Source organism: Lagopus leucura, unplaced genomic scaffold (genome assembly GCF_019238085.1).
Source record: "Lagopus leucura isolate 7727_CA_CO unplaced genomic scaffold, USGS_WTPT01 Super-Scaffold_73, whole genome shotgun sequence".
Taxonomy (NCBI): domain Eukaryota; kingdom Metazoa; phylum Chordata; class Aves; order Galliformes; family Phasianidae; genus Lagopus; species Lagopus leucura.
In genome coordinates, this window is record NW_024962252.1 from 27656310 (window position 1) to 27676025 (window position 19716).

Consider the following 19716-nt stretch of genomic DNA (forward strand, 5'->3'; position numbering starts at 1 on the left):
CGAGCGAGGAGGGGGGCGGGAGGCCGAGGCGGCGAGAGGGGGGGCTGCGTACGCGACGGAGCGGGGTGCGAAGATGGCGGACGAGGAGGCCGAGCAGGAGAGCGGCGGCCTCGGCGGCGACCTGCTGGAGCTGCGGCGCCTGCGGGAGCGCCTGCTGGAGCTTGAGACGGGGCTGCGGGAGAGCGCCGAGCCCGCCGTGCAAGCGGCCACCGAGTACTGCAAGCAGCTCTGCCAGGTCAGGCCGCCCTTCTCTCCTCTCCCCTCCTTTCCTCCGCTCCGAGCGGGCTGCGGGAGGCTGCCGATGCCGGGGCGCAGCTCGGGGCTCTGCCCGGCGGCAGCGGCGCTCTCTCCGGAGGAGCGGGCGGCCGTTGGCCCGGGGCGGCGGTCGGCCGCGGGCAGTTGGGCCGGGCGGCCCCTCGCGCTGCGGGCCGGGCTCCCGCTTGACGCTGAGGACGGCCGGCCCGCCCCCTGCGCCCGGAGCCGCTCGGCCGGCCCGCGCTCCCCTGCCCCCGCCTTCTCTCCTCCCCGGCGGCCGCCCCGCGTCTCGCGGTCTCCGGGCCCCTTTGTTGTGCTCTACGGCTCGGCTCAGCCCAGGGCCCTTTGTTCCCGGCGGCGGCGGCGGACGGACCCCCCCTCCCCCTCTCGCCCCCCCACGTCCCCTGCTCTCCCGCACCCCTCCTCCCAGGGGGGCGGCGGCTCGGCGGCCCGGCTCCTCCGCTGGGGGGGGAAGCGGGAGCGCGGCCCGGGCGCTCGGGGCCCTCGGCCGCTCCGTGCCCTCTTAGCCCGCGGCGATTTGGAGTCGTTGGTATCCGGGATGAGAGAAAGCGGTGGGGGACTAAACTTAGGGCTCCGGTGACGGTGGGAGGTCTGAAGGTCGACGGTGCCGCCCTCCCTGTCACTCCTTGCCCTCACGAGGAGGACGAGGAGGGATGCGTGGAGCACCGCTGTATGGAAGTGCCGCAGGTGCTGCTGCTGAACTGCTGACCCCGCAGCATCCCTTGCCCGACAAACTTCGGTGTGGGCTGGCTGTAAGGCGCGCTGCTCCATCTTAGCTGTGTGCGTGTCTGCATGTTGCCCTCCTTTCTCCTACGTGTCCTTTTTCGGCTGACATTGGGCACGGAACAGTGTGTGAAACAACCCTCGAGGTGCTGAATTTCTCTCAAACGCCTCCCGTGGCTTTGGTCTTGGTTTTAACAAGAGGTGCATCTGATAACAGCACTAATGTCTGTTTACATGTTGCTGTCAGCCATTCATGGAGAATGGACAAGTTTGTAAAAGGTGGAATGGGTGATCGTGGATTCAGAGATGGTTTTTGATCTTGTGTCATGTGGCTTGTGTAGCTTCGTGTCTTCTCTGAAGGAGTTTATTCCTGGTGGAAGCCATTATGGGGTGCCCATTTGCATGTCTGTCACTTTGGCTCTAGCTGAGCACCACTCTTTGGTAACCAGGGAGATCCACTGTCAAGCACTTTGTGCACGTTCCCTTCTCGTGTTTGATTTCATTCACACAAGTCTTGTATTTTAGATTCTCTTTCATCGAAATTTGTCATGCTGTTCTTCAGTAGAACGTCTGTGTGGATGCACAGAAACAAGAGTGGTTTATGTTGGCTCGCATTGCTGTGTTCTCAGCCTGTCCAATCTTTGTGGCGGCTTGCTTGGATTTGTAGTGGTGAGGTGGAAACCTGGCTCTGGCCTGGGCTGACAGCTGAATGAGCTGTTTGTGGGCGGACGTGGTTGGCCAAGTGGGAATGCAGACACCTTTCTGGCACCAAGTAGATTTACCAGTGTTAGAAGCTGATTTATCAAATTATGATCGCATGTATTTAGTGAACAGCTTCATGAGATTCAGTTGGTTTTAGCACAGAGCAAAAACTCATACAGTTATTGGCTTATTGGCTGCTAACAAAAGTCCATTTTGAGACCTGATTCTTTCTGAAATGTACTCCTTTGAAAAACAAGTCTTGCAGTACCAAAAAGGTTATGTAGAAATTGACTTAGGTAAGAATCTCCAGTCTTTAGAAATGTCACTGTCACCTCTGTACCAAGAGAGCAGGAAGGCTGGACCTGTTCCTCCTATGTGCAGGCATCATGATATGTAACACTGAGTGCTGATACATGCTGTTCCACACTGAAAGTCTTCTCTTTAAGCTGAGATCTAAACAGCCATAATAGAATAATAGAAATAATAGAAAAACTGTGTTATGTGAAAGCATTACACTTGAGTCTCAGTTAAAAATGAATAGAAGCCACTGAAATTGTTCATTGCAAAAGCTGTACCGTAAGGTCAAAAGGGCTAGAGAGAGGTGCAGAGCTACATAAGGTGTTTATGCAGAGACTACTGATTTCTGGATGATCGTGTATATTCAGAAGAGGTAATATTATGGGAAATATGTGGTTTTGTTTTTAAAAAATGTCCAATGTGTATTTTAAAAAAAGGCAGTTTTGAAATTCCACTTTATGATGTAAAAAATGTGAAGTGCAACCCATAAGGAGTTTACTTGGTTTGGGGAAATGGTATGTTAAGATAAGCGGGGAATTTGGTACAAGTCTCTGCTTAGGTGGCATGCTAATAGTAACTGATGGGCTTTGCCAACAGCTTTGCTTATGGCTCTTCAGAGCAACTTCTTACGTGATCTGCTGGCACAGTGCAGGAGTTTTGGGACTTTGGCGCTGACAGATACGATGCTAAGTTAACCCTGCAGAACAGTCAGTTGAGGAAGTTCTTCCTCTTCGTTTTCAAGGATGATTTTCATAAAAGTGCTTTGTGGTGGTGGGTCAGAATTGATGACTGATGCATGCCTGTGCGTGGCCTGAGCTGTGTAGAAGCCTAGTAATGTTTAAATGTATTTGAGTACCTTATTTATATCCCAGCTTAGCATATTGCAGTAAGTTAGCTGAGATGTTCTAATTTTTAATCTGAATGTTAAGAAAACTGCTTGAGATGAAGCAGTAATTTTTATTGAAACTGATTTTGAGTGACTGATGCATATATGTGCATCTCTAATGCTAATAGTGAAAATATACCCCGACCCTGGGGGTGTTCAAGGAAAGACTGGATGTTGTGTTGAGGGACATGGTTTAGTAGGAGCTATTGGGAATAGGTGAACAGTTGAACTGGGTGATCTTTTAGGTCTTTTCCAACCTTAGTGATTCTATGATTCTAATCATTAAGGTTGGAAAAGACCATGAAGTTTGCCTAGTCCAGCCATTGACCTGTCACCGCCATGCCCGCTAACTGTGTTCCTCAGTGCCACATCTGCAAGATGCTTCATGAGAAAAGCAGTCATGTTGGCTGGATGTTTTTCACACTGCTTCAACAGATTTTTACACTCGTTCACCTGTGCTGATGGTGCCAAAATACTTGCTCAGCTTCTTCTGCAGTTTCCGTCCTCTATTGGGGCTAACACAAAACAGCACTTATGGTTCAGAGAGTAGGCTGAGCTGCTTAGCTTGCGCTGCGTGACAGATTATGAAAAATTCATGTCTTGGTAAAAGCCATCTCAGAAGTCTGTGTTTTAAATAACAGTTTAAGGGCATCTGCCATGATTTCTAGAATCAAGTCTTTGGATATATGTGCTTAAAAGAATAATTTGTCTGCTCATACGTACAAAACGGAGGGCCTTGTTGATATCTTAAGGCTGGAAGGGCAGAGCAGAGGAACTATTCCAGTGTTTGCCTCAGTGTGATTTCACCTGCATGCTTTTCTTCATTCTTAGTTTCTAGACACGAAATAACTGCACAGAACTTGGGAAATCATGCATTCTGGTTTTAGTTTATCAATGGAGCACACTATTTTTAGTTGTTATCAAGCAGAGTTCACGTTGTTATAGGTATGTGTAAAAATGCCTTTTTGTGATTCCTACTCTTCTGTTGCAGTTTGGAAGTTAGCATGTCCACAGCAGTTACGTTGTCATGAGCAATGTGTGCAGACTAGAACTGACAAAGCAAGAATCTTTAGATGTAGTGACTATAAACTGTCAGTTTATAGTGAATTTGCAAGAAATCAGAATGGTCTGCAGAAAGTGCTTTCATCACTGTGTGGTAGCTGGTTACGTTCTTTAAGGGTATCTGTTAATTCCCATCTGTATTTAGTTACAAAAGAGCAAATTGAGCTTTTATTCCTCCGAGAGCTAGAGAAAACATGATGCCAATGTGTATAGCCAATACAGGCACTGTTCCTTTCCCATTTCTCATTGTCCGCTGTAATCTTTATTTTTGTTATTACCAAACAGGTAGGAAAACTTATTTTCTAGCTAATGTGGTGTTAAGTCATTGAAGTACTTCTGCTTACTCCGAGTATCTTTATATAGTTGGTGTGTTTCATCTTGGACCTTAAAACTCTTATCTGCGTGGCTATTTCTGACTTCTGTTTTCTGAAGCTGCTTCTGAGGTTTTTTTTCCCTTCCTGTTCTTTTTTTTGGAGGGTACAAACCTTCTGAAACCGTAAGATCATCAGGTTTGTTGTACTAACGCATGAGTTGTCAACAAATAGCAAGTTGTGTTAAAATTATGAAAAGAATTGGAGCTTTTGTATTGTTTTTCCATAATAACTCTGGTGCGTTTTGTTTCATCCATTGGTTTTCTTATCACTATTGTCTGCTTATTATGAGAAAACCATGTGTTAAAATATGCTAGCAAGTGAGTTTAGCCTTTGGTATGACGTGTTAATATTCTGTCACAATAGCCTGCTTATTCATTGTTGGCCATCAGCATAGGGACATCTTAACACTAGTAGCAAAAGCCAAGTGCTGGTGGAGAACTTTGGAGGGGAAAAAAAGGGACTTTGCTGCTTAATTTAGAATTAAAAAAAAGAAATCCTATTTTTCAACTGATGTTGCAGCTCCCTGTGTGTTCAGTTGCTGCTTTTTTAAAACTGATAATTATGTATGGAGGTACTAATGAAGTATTCATTAGGGACCACTTGTGTATCAGTCCCACTGCTATACCTTACGGTCCTACTTCCCTCTGCGTTGTGTTTGCTAGATTAGGTCTTAATATTGGGTTATAGTAATCTGATGATCATTAGAGAAAGCTCTGAATTCATTGTGCGTTGTTTACAAGTAATCACTAATGATTTGTCTGTGTTGGAGGTTACTTTAATTTTCTTCTGTCTTATTGCTGTTGGCTTTCAGTTTTTATACATCACCCATTCTTCACAATGTTAGGATGTCTTCCTTACTGTTGATTTCTTCCTCACTTTTAGCCTCCATATTCTCAGCTGCTTCTTCAGACTCAGGTTGACAGAAATAGTCTTCAGTTCTGTCTGTAGAAGTTGAAATAAAGTCTATTTTAAACCTTTCAGCTCCAAATTCTGCATTTATCTCAACCCAGTGTATCTTAATTCAACAACAAAGGAGTTTTTTACTAAGGCTCCTTTATTTTTCTGTAGGAACTAGAGCACGATCCCTTGCCAAGAGTCATTGCGTTTAAAGACCTCAGCAGACTTTGAAGGGCTTGTTCCCCATTTCATCAGTCACCTGCAGTCGTGGTGCCCTTCCTACTGATGTGACCACTCACTTTGGTGATACAAGCGAGTGGATGCTGGTCAGGTGGAGCTGGTTGGCAGAAACCACGCAGGTGCACTGCTGTGCATTGACCACTGCTGACCTGGGATCTGTTCTGTGTAAGGGTTTGTGGTCCTGCTGTTGAGCTTTCACTTCAGTGCTTTCCTGTGTAACCAGGTTTCTGTCTCTTCTTTTGAGTATGTACTATTGCTGTAGCTCTCTTCCTTGTTTCTTCTGAAAAGTGTTTTCTTTTGAGTCCAGGGCATTCTACATTGAGCATCTGCTTTGATGTGTCCATCTTTGTGCTTCTGCTATATTCTACTGTATTTCTTCCTGATGTCACAGCTGATATTTTTATTTTCATATAATACCATTCACTTTGAGGGTAAGATTTGCATAGTAACTTCTAGTCCTCTTCTGTTTTACATCTCTACCTGTGACCCCCAGATAATCTGCCATTCAAGAGGTGCATACAACTGCCAGAAATCACAATCTGCGCAGCTCCGGTATTCCACACAGATTTCCAAGTGTGTAAAGAAAAACAGTTGTAATCACTGTCACATCTCATTCAGATTTTAAGCTGCTACAGGCATGTCTGTGCTTCTTTGTTACTATAGGACCTGACTCACTGAACCACTCACTGCCTTACTGGTGTGCCAAAAGGCACCTCCTGATCTTTAAGTTACACTGTGAGAGTTGGGGAATTGCAGTATGGGTGCAGATGTGCATAGAATAATATGCGTTTAGGAAAAACTACTGATTAGGGTAAATCTAACCAATGACGATAATTAATCTTGTTTTATCCTCAGTAGTGGCAGAACTACTTAATGTCATGCTCAACTGGAGCTAATTTTCTTTAAGAGTTCAGTGTTTTGTACAGTAAAGTCTTGTAAATACAGATTTCCTGTATAAAAGTGAACATTATTGAAATAGTTAATTTTTTTCTACCTGTGTATCTCTCTGAAAATCAGAGTTTCGTTCATCTTCTTTGAGTCATGTCAGCGTGTAAACGTTCTCTTTGGTATAGATAACTTTAGTCTAATGCTTGACCATAACTTTAGAGATGCAGTAATACTTTGGGATATCTAGGTGCACACAGTGCGCTTTGTTCAACGTGTGTTTTGCTGGTGTCACATCAACTTATAAGTGATACTATACCTCAAGTCAATGATATTACAAAATGTAGTTTTGTGTGGTTTATTTGAATTGCTACCCAGTTATTTCTTAGCTTATTCAGACAGCTAGACCTGGTGCACTTAGCTTAAGCTGTCTGTGCTCTTCACATTCTGTTTATGAAAAAAAGCAAACCTTTAGTAACAGCCTTTTAATTTACTTTTCATTACTGTTGGGCAAGTGAGGGGAATGTTAAACTCATCTTGTTGGCAAAAAATTGAGTTAAAGATGTGCTGTAACAAAAATTGCCTTTTCGTTTTTATATGTTGCTATTTATGTAAAAAAAAAAAAAAAAAAAAAAAGGATCATTTTTTATTCTTGATTGTAAATAAATTTTCTTTTGCACCAAAAACTGCTGAAAAATAGGTCGAACTTAGGTCAGAGCAGGCATTGTGATTGGTGTGTTTAAGTTCTGAAAGCATTCCTTTTGAACTAGCTGGATTTGGGATGTGGATCTGGAAGAAGTTTCAGCCGTCTAGATTGCGATTCCAAAACAGGAGATGCTTTTGGTAAACTGGAACTACAGATGCTTGTTTAACCTGTTCTCAAAATGTCTGGTAAGAAAGACTTTGAAAACTCCATAGATGATGGATTTTAGTTCAGTTATCCTTGCCTTTAAAAGTTTTGTAACTTTTTAAGGTCTAAGTTAATCTCCAGTCTCTCACTGGAATTTAATACTTAGGATTTATCCTGTCCTAGGGGGTGTGAAATGTGATATATTCCTTTCCTAATAGAAGTACCATGTATGCATTCAAAGCTACCTTTGTCTTTCTCCAATTTTCAGTTTTCTGAGCAGACAGTAAGAAGGTGACAATGTAAGGGTTAAGATTGAAGGTAGGTTTTTTTGGTGAAACATACTATTTATCATTGCTGCTGCAGTCTTGGAAAAAAGGGGTGGTTTTCAAAGGTGTGACAAATAGAGGTAGTTCAGAAGACAGAGAAATGAAAAACTAATAACATTTCCTAAGTTTTAGAAGTAAGTTTTAGCTCACCTTTATATGTAAGGTGCTGCACGTGATACTGAAACAAAGCATTCCACTTAGTTACCAGCTTAGTAAGGAAAATATTTCAGTTTAGCAAATATGTATCTGGTGTCATAGTTGATGGAGAAGGAGAATGTTCTGATGGAGAATGTTTGCTGAGTTAGAGACCTGTTGTTTTACTGAAGATAAATCTCCTATTAGCAAATCACCATTTCTCCAAGAAAAAAGTTTAACCAAAAATTAATAGTTGCTGAGTATGAAGTGTGGATTACAGTTAGCTTTGCTCTGTAACATCTTTGATTTTAATTGCCCATTCAAACATGGAGAGATGCCTTGCTTTACCTAGTCCTTCAGTTATTCAGAAATAAAAATGTGGATGCCTTACTGTGGTATTTGGCCGTAGTAATTAATATCTCTGCATCTATACTACCATAATTAAACGTATCTGTAGTACAGAAAATGAATATTTCTGCCATTGCCTTTTTCCCACAAATCCAAACCTTTTTTTTAAACTTCACTTGAAAGCAATACCAGTTATACTTAAATTCCTTTTACAAAGCATCATCATCTAAGATTCATTTTTTAGAAAACGCTGTAATAGTGAATAAAGAGAATCTGTATTGTGCAGGACTGTACAAGGAGTGCATTTGTTACAGCTCACGTCCAGGCGTCTCATTGTATCGGGACATCCATATTGCATCTCTTGGTTCCTTCTAGGCAAGATATGCATCTGTATGAATAGTCGGGCCATTGTTTCTTGAGCTGTTGGGCTTTTTTTTTCCTTTTGTTATTGCCATTTTGTCAGGGAAGAGCTCCTGATGACAACTTCAGGGGAAACAGTAAAAAAAAAAAAAAAGTGGTCTTTTGAAGAATCTTTATTTCCATTGTGAGCGAAAATCTGGTGGTTTCATGTGGGGTTTTCTTTTTAATCTGCCAGGTAAATGTGAGTTCTTCTCCAGGCTTTATACATGCATTTCTGTATGTTGTAATCCTAAGGCTTCTCTACATTAGTAATTAAATTGTAACTATTATGAGGAGACAGCAAGGTGCTGTTTCTTCACTGTGATAGTACTAACTGAACTGATGCCCTGCTCATAGATACTGTTTCAAATTTGTGTATGTATGAAGCATGTCTCCAGAAAATAGTGCTCCAGGCATTGACTTATATCTCTTGTTGTTGTTATAATTATTAGTACTGTTTATAAAGGCCTCTGTATGAATCCTTGAGCACTTATAGTACAGTGTAAATTATGCTTCTGTTCTTGTGAGGGAAGCTGGCAAGACATTATATCATCAGCTTCTCTTAAGTAGAGATTTACAACAACTGTTCACCTGTTATTTAAATTAACAATGTGACATAATTCCTTGTTTTATTAAGTTTGTGGCCTTGCATATGCTAAAAACCTAATGTCGTATGTTTTAATAAGCATGCAGGTGCTTTTCTAAGGCATGAAACTATTCCCCTATTTGTCTTTCCAAATATACATTAAAGACAAGTCAGTGGTATTACTTCAGGGTTCTTTCATCACTGAGGATGAACAACGGCGCTTTTATTTGGGAAGAGTTAATCTAATAATACCTAGCGCTTGGCAGAACAAAGGCATGCAAAAAGAAGAGCATGTGTGACATCAAAATGGAGCTTTATGAAGTTATGCTATGACAACAAGCCTGATTCAGTAGGAAATTGAACTAAAGTTACAAAAAAAAAAAAACCAACCACAACCACGGCTAGTTTTTTGCAGGTTTTACTCTAATAAGCTTTTTTCACTATCTCCTCTTTTATAAGATATGTTGTCTTCCAGTAGGTGATATCTCTGACCTTTCTATTCTTGGTATGGAGCTAAACCAAATTCATCTTTTCATCAGAGAATGAGGAAAATCCTGTGCTAACTAATGTAGTTCTTATCTGATTACTTCATTTAATCATTCTGAACTAGTAACAATTCTTTGTCCTTGCCCTGACTCGTGTAATCCTGAAAACTTAGGCCAAAAAAAGTCCGTCCTGTTCCAGGTACTGATGGTAGTGATGGCTGGTGTTCATTCTGACCTACCTGCTGGGCTGCTGCTTTGAGAAATGTCAAGTAAAGTTCCTTGGCTTGTGGTGAAATTGTTTAGGATTTCATTAGGATAAATACTAGTCTTTATCTTGTAGCTCTGTTATATTTTGGGCTGAATATAAGGGTTATTTTGAGTTTTCACTTGAGTTATTTTAGTATTACTTTCTCAGACTTCTGTATGTTGTAAAGAACATTACCAGGTAGGACTGTTTTTGTCTTCTGTGCGTCAAAATGATGGAGAGAATCGATTCTGATGAATAGGTGAAATTGTGTTTGATATTTATGCATCTAATGCACTGAATATCATGTTGATGAATTGGAGAGGTATATTCAGTGATCAGGCATCAAATCAAATTACCCGCTTGGCGTTTCTGAGCTTCTGTGAGCTTGGAGTTTCTGTGGTTGCTGCTTTGAGCTCATGATGGCACACTGCTTTGTAACAGGGCAAACAGTACGAAGAGGACAGCAAGAGTTAAATACTTAGAATCACAAAAGGCATAAGTTGGTGTGGGAAGAACAGCTGGCACAAAAATACATGTGAATCAGTAATGGTGAAGATGAGGCAAATTTCGATCTGCAAATCCTATGGATCTGCAACTTGCATAATGATCCAGTTGAAACTGGCATGGCAATTAAGTCTTGCTCTTGGGTAGCCAGGCAGACTTCAGTAACTGTACTGGTGGGATGACAGAAGCTCCCAGTTCTGCAGTGGGCTGTTAACGTGTTCACAGAGAGCACAGTCTTGGCTCCTCTCTTCTCTTGTGTGTGGATGCATTGCCTGTATGTTGGCACTGCTATAAGGACACGTCAGGCTGCTGTGCTCCGTAAATCAGGCAGGCTCTGCAGACTCTGCCTTATTCTTTCTTTCACAGAAAGTGTAGATCAGATGGAAGCATCCTTTGGGATATCAGCATGACATCGCTGAACAGGACCACTTAAAATGACAAGTAACCTTTCTACTAAAGAAGAGGATTATCAGTTAGGTTCTCATCAGAATTAAGAAGCTTGGATGAAGTTGCATCCATCTGATAAAAACAGCTAAGGCAAACACCTAATGCATGTTAAACTACAGAAATATTTGTAGCAATTCTCTTTACTTGACCAAGAGAGCATGTTCAAGTCATCTATATTCCAAGAAATTCATGTATTTTCAAAACAGATACAGTTATTTCTGGATGTCTTCCTATTTTTATTCTGTCCGTATGCCAGTCTGTTAATTAAGGAATAGGTAAATTAGATTTCCTGGCAGTGGATGAAAGTCGACTGTAATGAGCATCCCACCACATTCCAGAAATGCCTGGTTATTAGCCAACTGCTGAATATTGTTTTTAACTAAACACACACAGAAAGGTTGGGAAGGCAACATGAAGTTGAGACCTGAATGAAAACTTGAGAGAGAAACGTAGCCTAGGTCTATTCCATCCTCACTTGCATGCAGGGGTGCAGGTGAGAAATCACAACTGCTGTTACAGGGTAGGAAAGAACATACTGAATACAGAATGTTAAAAGTCTACATGCAAGCATTAAAAAACAAGATAATTTCTTCTGCGTGTGGCAAAGTGTGAGGCTTAATGAAGTCATTTCGTGGAATTTAAAATGATTCCTTTTTGAAACAGTTTGTAGATATAAACAGGCTGTTCATTCATTTTCTAAGCAATTCTACTTCTGTTTTGAAAACTAGCTGGATTTTGAATCTTAATCAGAATAATGACTGAAGAATAATGGGAGATTTGGCACCTTTTATTTTGGCTGTCTACTTTGTTATTAGCAGTCTGAGCTCATGCCGTATGTTCAGCGTGCCTGGATGAAAAACATGCTGATTGCTTGCTCCTTTGAGAAATATGGGGAGAGAAACATCTATCTGCTAACAAAAAGCTCCATGGCTGCTAATTAACTTTCCAAATAGTTGACTTTTATCCTTGCTGTCTTTTGTGTGTGTGTGTGGTATTTTATTGGGAATGGTAGATGACGCAGTTATTGCTCTGAGAGTTGTAGCAGCCTTGAGCCCCAGAAACAGCCTTTCTGCTATTTCTGCTTCTGTATCTTTGTGCTTCTTTCAAACTCTGTTCCAGTGTAGACTGTGCCTTAGAAGTGTATCTGGACTGCATGCTGATATCTGGCTTAGTTAAGTAGCTGTAATTTGGGGCAGCGGCACTTTGCTTTGAAAGTTACAGTTACGTGCATTAGAAAGCAGGTCTTCCTTTTTTTTTTTTTTTTCTTCTGTTACTGTTGTTACTTTATCTGCCAAGTGAAGTAGCAGCAGTTGGATAAGGGGTCTGTTCAGCTTCCTGTGCTTATGTGCTGGAGGCACGGGGCGCTGCTGTCCTTACAAAACTGACTTGTAACAGGCGTTACAAATAGAAGTTAAGGGTGAGCTCTTTTGTCGCCCGTCATTACACAGATTCTTCTTGCAGTTGGGCCCAAGTCTCTTCACCAGGGGTGTGCAACCATGAGGTGAGAGTTACGGTGAAGTAGTTGTGAAGAACCATCAAGATTATGAAAGCCTTATATAACAAAAGTAGAGAAAGGAGGGGGCAGTTCATGTAATCCATGCATCTTCAGAAGCATTGACATCTGTTTAGTTAGTGCATATTTATGGTAAGCAGAACCACGGTGAGATTTACTTGTCAGAATGTTTTTAGGCAAGAGCCAAAACAACCCTCATAATTATTCTTATGACTTTCCATCTTCTCCCTCAAGTTTCATGTTATGTGATATTTTTCATGGGATGTTATTCAGTAAACTTATTTTACATAATAAACTACTATTACATTGATGTATGGACGTGTAGGAGCTGAAGAGAATAAGAAAATTAATCATTCATTGCAGGGTAGTTGATCACTTTTACTAGATTTCAAACGTACTCTATTTCTTGTTATTACATCACAATTGATTAGAAGTTAGTATCAATTCTTTAGCAATTACTTTTTCCTGGGGGGGTAAATAATTCTCTGAACTTACTGTTGTCTTCAAAAATCTCTGGCAGGATTGCTTTTCTTCAGTGTTGGTTTACAAATGAGTTACTGCAAGATAATTGTGTGGGACCTGATTTCCTCCTGTTGCTGTGCATCTCCTTTTCACTTCACGGTAAGGATTAAGCACAAAACTTAGGTCTGTCTCTTTATATTTTTGCAATTTTGCTGCAAGAAAGTTGTGTCTCTGCATTGCAGTTTATTCTCTGTTCTGGTTTGATGAGCTATGTTTCAGCTTTATGTAGTTGTTCAGCACCAGCCCTTTTGCTATATGGATCTGCTCTTTCTGCATTGCACTGAAGTGCTATGTGGTCATGTGGAATTTTGGGGGGACGACAAACTCGTGTGGGGTGTAGTTCTTAAGTTTTTGCTGTTCATAAGCATCTTTGAATGATTCTCTTCACTTTGAGTTGTTCTTGAACTCAACACATTCAGTTCTCACTAATTCTGTCTTGCCTTTGCTTTGCTTTTAACTTCAGGATAGAGCAGCCAGTGTTATCTGCATGGGGTTTTCCTCCTGTAGGGAACTTGCTTTAGTAGGGGAGTTGGTCTCAATGATCTCCTGAGGTCCCTTCCAACCCCTGTGATTTTTATGGGTGTAGAACAGTTGGAATTTTCTGCTTGACAGAAAAGGAAAAACCTCTGAGGAAGACAGAAACTGCTGCCTTGGTAGTGAAGCCAAGGAATAGTAGTAGGGGTGGAAAAAAATGATAATTCTGCACTGTAATTCTGCACTGTATCTGCTGAAACTGAGAATGAAAACAATTGCTTAAATGTGATCTACTTATAAGCAATAGAGTTAAGAGTTTGGCTTCAGTCCTCCTATGCTCAAATCAATATCTCCATTAGAATTAAAGCAACTTCAGCTGCATCTTCAGCCAAAAACATCTCGAATATGTGGATCTGTGCTTTGTGTGAAGGCATCGTTATGAAGCAACTTGGAAGGAGCATTCAAAGTAGAAGTAGTACAGTGGCCACTTAAAATCCTGAAATGCTTTGAGAACTAAAATGCAGTAAAAAAGGGCATTGATGTTCTTTGATCATTTGTTAATCCTAACTGTAACTTACATAGTATTTGCATGCTAAAAAAAAACCCATGATCATACTTGATTTTGTAATCCTTTGTTTTATAAATGCAGTCTTATGCTTTATACTTGCTAAAGTTTTGGTGCTCTGTTCTGGATTATGCTGCATGATAATACCAACCATGTAAGAGCTGGTGCTCTCAGTGCTTGCGTAGCTACAAAATTAAGATAATGATGCTAATCATTTGTAGGCAAATGCTGATTCAATTAACTTGTATCAATTTTTGTCTAATTAAACTGTTTTGGAAGTAAATTAGAGGTACAGTTCTGAGTCAGTCTGTTGTAAAATGCCCACAGCTGGAACTACTTAATCTTTAAGTCCCTTTACAGCCCCCAAGCCATTGCATGGCCCTTCCACGTGCAGATATAAATAATTAAAATAAAAATTAATTTTGCTGCCTTATATTGATATGCTTTGGTTCTTTATTTTGGCATCCTGTGAGGGCAGCGGCATATCGGATAGTGCTGCTCTGTCTGATGTTTGTAGTGAATAACCATTCCTTTCTAAAAATCGCTTTGCAGTGTGCAACCCAACTGAAAAAGCAGTAGGAAAACAGGCTGCTTATGTTTGTGCTTCTGTGTTGGAGGCAAACATGAAAGGGAGGAAAAGATGGGTTGTGGTGATGGAGAAAAATGTCTCATTCCACAGGGCTGACATCTCAGATGTGATAGGTAGACAAGAAAATGTAGATGTTTAGCTTGCTCTTTAAAACTCTTTGAAAATCATCTTGATCATAGTGGCTGCTTAAAATGTCTGAAAATCTGAAGTCTCCTGGAAAGTGAGGTAGCCTTGTTTAACTTAGGCACTTTCTACTAAGTTTTCTTTAGCACCTAGAACTAGTTCAGGAGCTATTCAAGTCTTTTTTTCCTTGAAATTCTGCTTGACTGACAGTCTCAGTTCAGTAGCCTTGTCTTCATGCAGTGTGGATGTAAATGCTTTTTTCATCCCAGCTATTCCTTAGTGTCCTCTAACTTCCTTCTCGTAGCTTTTCTTGGGAAACTTACCCAAAGATTGCTTTTAAAAGCATTAATTTATGCTTTTCCAAACTTGCAAATTACAGACAAGTTTTAAGATTTCCTGTTTTTTATATGATGAAAGGTTTGTTCTCCATCTTCTGGTAGAGCATTGAAAGGAAAGAAAGCAGTTCACAAAGTGGTCTTTGGCTTTAAGAACTGCAGCTCATCGAGGCCGAGAGCAATGGAATTTGAACACCTGTAAAGATTGTTCAGAGGTTTCTTGAGGTGGAGTTTTGCTGGGAGAGTTCACAAAGATTTTTATCATCTGGTACTGGTGCAGCAGTACCAAAGCTTCTGGACTCAAGCATAGCTGAAGTAGCTTATCTAATGTACGCTTAGTAATCCCAACTGCTTTGCTTAAAAAAAAAAAACAAAAAAGAGTTTGAGGACTATTCTTGATCAGATTCTTAGGCCAACTACTGTTTAGAGGCTGTGGAGCTTTGAGATTGTGACTGCAGTTGTGGTGAATAGCTGAGGCTAGAAGCCCTACTTGGTTTATGAGCTATCATAAACTGCACCTTCCAAGTAGACTGTTACCAGCTTTCCAGGAATTCAAAGGATGCAGCCTTGTCATGTGCTTAATTCTTTACTGGTTACAGTAACTTTTGAGCTTTTGGTTCAGACTGACAAGCTTACCCCAAAAAACTCAGCTCTCAAAAGTGACCTTCCTTTGAATGAGAAGCCCAAGGACCAGCAAAACAATACCAGCTGTGTTACACTGGAAGAGTTTTTATTCCACTGCTGTAACATTAGAAGCCATCGGCAACATCAAGATTGTATACCTACCTGCTTAATCAGAATACACATCAATTCAGATGTAGTCTTATGTTCCTTGTGTTTTGTCCCCAAGGTTCAACAGCTCTGTCAGGAGCTAAGCTGTCTTGCAGTTTGTAGCACTTGTTTACTCTCCAGCAGCCATGCTGTGTTACAAGCCCCTGAACTTGTCACCTCTGCATGCAAATTGAGAAATTCCTTCTTCCCTTGAAGAAAAAATATCCTAAAAAGAATAAAGAGTATTTCATCATTGCATGTTTATTCCCATAAAGATGAGTCTTGCATACAGTAGAAAATTCAGTGATTTTCCCCTTCTTTGATAAAGGCTTTTTGTTTCTCACCTTACTGTTCTGTCCCTGATCTAAGCAGTTGTTTTGTTACACATAATAGCTTAATTTTCATATTGCTGTTCACACACTGTAATTGTTGAAAAAAATTTTAACACTGTTGTGTGAAATACTTTGGGTTTATCTGCAACTCCTGTAGGTACTGTGCTAATGTTCAAAAGTCCTATTGCATTTATTTTTAAAGAAATGTGTTAACTCACACCTTGGGGCAACGGCCTTATCAGTCTGGGTATTCAGGTCTTTGAAGCTTCTATGTCTGATGGCTTACCTGTCCAACTTGTACCTCACTTGCAGCTTCCTGAGATTGCAAAGTACTTTGGTGTCCATAGAATCGGGATGAGCATCCTTAGTAAGAATACATCTAGAAGATCATGAACTACAGTGTTCTCCATTGTTTGTGCACAGTTGCCTTCTTTTGCTTCCTTTTTGGACAGCTGCACATCTGGGGTGCATTGATATGACTCCTTTGAGATACAAGCTTGGAATGCAAGAGCATTTGATGAACATGTGTACTGTGGGGGAGGTAACTGACAGAGACTTTGAAGTCTGAGCATAGAGGAGTGTCTGTGTGACTGGTGAACAATCTTTCATGCAGAACCACAGATACTGCAATAACTTCATTGGTTTAACAAGTGTTTCGTGGTGCTTTTGTTTCCTGATGCAGAAATGTCCTTATTTTAGAAATATTACTGTAAGTTAAACTGTTAGAATAGCTCAGTGGGGAGAAACCTGCAAAGATCATCTAGTCCAACTGCCTGATCTCTTAAGCTCTTGCCAAAAGTTAAAGCAGATTGAGGGCATTATCCAAATGCCTCTAGAGCACTGACAGATGTGGGGCATCAACTGCCTCTAGGAATCCTGTTCCAATATCAGACCACTCTCAAAGCAAATGAATGTTTTCTAATGTCTAGTTAGAACCTCCCCTTGGCACTGTTTTGTGCTCTTACCAGTTTCCTTTTTCTCCTTTGGCCAGGGAAGTTTACGTGCTTTTTCAAATGCTGTTCTGTTTTCTTCTGATTGCCTATTCTAGGGAATGAACTAAAGCGGGGCAATTGGACTGGGTCATCTCCAGATGTCCCTTCAACCCCTGTGATTCTGTGATCTGGTTCACAGTTAAACAGAAGCAATTAGTTGTAACTCATGACTGTTGTACCTTGAGAGAAGTCAACAGTGTGAAACTGAAACATTTTCAAAGAGAAGCAGAGTTGGGTTTGGGGATTGAAAACTGATTTAAGATTAGAGACCTTGGGGGTTAACACTGGGAGTCTTTAATGTACTACTCAACTATTTTTCATTTGTGAATAGCAGATGGTTCCTTTGCTGGAGAAGGAATATACTGGAGAAACTATCTAGGCCTGCTAGTCAGACTTCCAGATCCTTACGTTCTGTTAATGATTACCTGCAAGGTATGGAGATGAATGGAAAAGACAGCAAAATGAAATACCCATTCACGAAGGGGAACAAACGATTTTAGCAAGAGAAATTTAGTAAACCTCACTTGTCTGAGCTTCAGTTAAATTAATTGTGAAGCGTCAAACCCGGGAAGATGGAATACAAGATATTACAAGATATAATACAAGAATGCAAAAACTGGTAGGATACTAGATAATGGGCTACAGTGCATTTCAGTCAAAGTGTGGTAAAGGGATTAGAGCTTGTTTTCAGGACTGTGTTTTCATTTTGTCATCCAAAACAAAGAATCGTGCTAGTAATAAAGGATGGGATGTCATCATTTGTTCCTTTCTGTTTTCTTCAGAGGTAAGTATGGCTGCACTGTCAGTGTTCCTCACACTCAGCAGCAGTCTGTTAGCATAGCAGTTAGCCTAGGAAGACTCTTTAAATAGACATGATGAGCATTTTCATATCCTTACAGCTGCTGTGTTGTCTGGCATTGCCTAGCTCACCTGGCATGTCATTGCATGCTTTTGTAACTCAGGCACAGATAAGCAGGAGAGAGGAGAAAAAAAAAAGCTCAATGTTGTGGATTGAATTCTTAAAATGCAGCTGTATGTCTTCAGAAGACAGTTCTTCATCTGAAGTAGTGCATGTGAAATTTGAGGAAATGAGAGCTGAAGAACATGCAAGTAATGTGGAGTTTTTAAAGGTCAGGGTAATATTCTCTTTTTGTGTGGTTTGGTAGCTGACCACAATATATATATTTCATGACCTGAAGGAAGTAAATACATATGGCCTTGTATTTGCCCAGTTTGTGTAGGAAAAGAAAGTGACTCAAATGATGAGAACCACTTAAGCAGTAATTAGATGAACCAAACAGTTCACAGTGCTTCAGATTCTACTCCCGCTTACATTTATTGTACACTTTAAAAAGGTGTTGTCTGCCGGTGAATAGGAGTTTGTAACAAGATCTGCAGTAGAAGTCAGCTGTTCAAAAATATATATGTTGTGTGAGTTTGCATATTTAGCTCTCCTGATCTTACAGTGAGATAGTGATAGCATCACAGATGATACATTACTTCAAATAAAAATGTATTTCAGCATTCTGTCTGGTCATTTACTTGTTTCTATGTGAAACATGCATCTCTGGCATTCCAAGCTCCATTAAGAGGATTCTCTGCATTTTTATTTTTTTTCCCAGTGCCTGAAAGCTTACATAGAATTTTGACAGGAAATTTGTCTTTTCATGTACTTCTGAGAAAATGAAAAATAAAGAGTTTGGCCTTTGATGTTTTTTAACACTGGCAAAAATAATTATTTGAGATTTTTCCTGTAGCGGTCTTGTAGAGTTGCAGCCTTAAAAAGACAAACTTCAGAGGTTCAAGCGTGGTGCAGAATTCATAGCTGTGTCTTTTCCCATCTGACTTTCTGTGTTTTTTTAATTTCTGCTCCCTAGGTTATAATCTTTTATGGAGGAAGAAAAATCTCACAGGTCAACTTAGTGTATTATTTCTTTAAATCAAGAGTAGTACAAAAGTTTAATATTAGAGTTGTTTGAATGTAATGGTATTGGCACAAGACTGATTTAAAAATTGAGAAATGAAGCAGGTACAGGAAAGAGACTGTCCAAAACAGTGATCCAAAGATTGGATCTGTCTGTTGCAATGAGAGTAACTTTTGGGTGTTGGTATTTAGTCTTGTTGACTTGCAAGGATTGCATGAGAAATTAATTTCTCTTCCACTGAGCAATGTAGTAATATAACAAGGTGTCAAAAGAGTACAAAAAGCAGATAAGACTCCTAAAAGAAAGCGAATGGAATTTAAACTTTTATGCCTAATTAAATTACTCATAGTTTAATTACTAGTCATATTCAGTTCATTAGAATCATTGAATCAGAGACTATCCCCAGTTGGAGGAGACTTGTAAGGGTGATTGAGTCCAAATCCTGGCTCCAGACAGGACTACCTGAAAATCAAATCCTAGGTGTCAGAGCATTGTCCAAACTCTCCTTGAACTCCAGCAGCTCAGGCTGTGCCTGCTGCCCTGGGCAGCCTGTTCCATGCCCATCTCCTGCTGGTGAAGAACCTTCCCCTAACCCCCAGCTTGCCTGATGCACCCCAGGATTGTTAGCGGCCCTTTTGACTGCCTGGGCATGCTGTTATCTCAGGTTCAATTTGCAGTCAACCTGAGCCACATCCCTTTCTGCAGGGTTGCATTCCAGTTGTTTGTCCCCCGCTGTGTGTAGCCAGATTTGCCCTATCCCAAATGCAGAATATGGAACTTGCTCTCATTAAACTTGATGTGGTTGGTGATTGCCTGCCCTCAAGTTTGTCAGGGTCTCTTTGCAAGGCCCCTTTACCCTCAAGAGACAACTCAGGGAAGTCAACAGTTCCTCCCATTTTAGTTTCA

General features: G+C 40.8%; 1 protein-coding gene across 2 annotated transcripts in view; it reads left to right on the forward strand.

Annotated features, from left to right (window-relative positions):
• Positions 1–146: 146 nt before the first annotated feature.
• The window catches only part of ZNF292 (zinc finger protein 292), a 57144-nt gene continuing 37574 nt past the window's right edge, over positions 147–19716 (forward strand). The window contains exons 1-2 of one of the 2 annotated variants that reach the window (XM_042881868.1): positions 202–235; positions 12703–12803. In XM_042881868.1, the coding sequence (XP_042737802.1) occupies positions 12732–12803 (72 nt within the window). In that variant the 5' untranslated portion in view covers positions 202–235; positions 12703–12731. Of the gene's footprint in view, positions 236–12702; positions 12804–19716 lie in introns of both variants that reach the window. The other variant, XM_042881858.1, reaches the window with a different exon arrangement.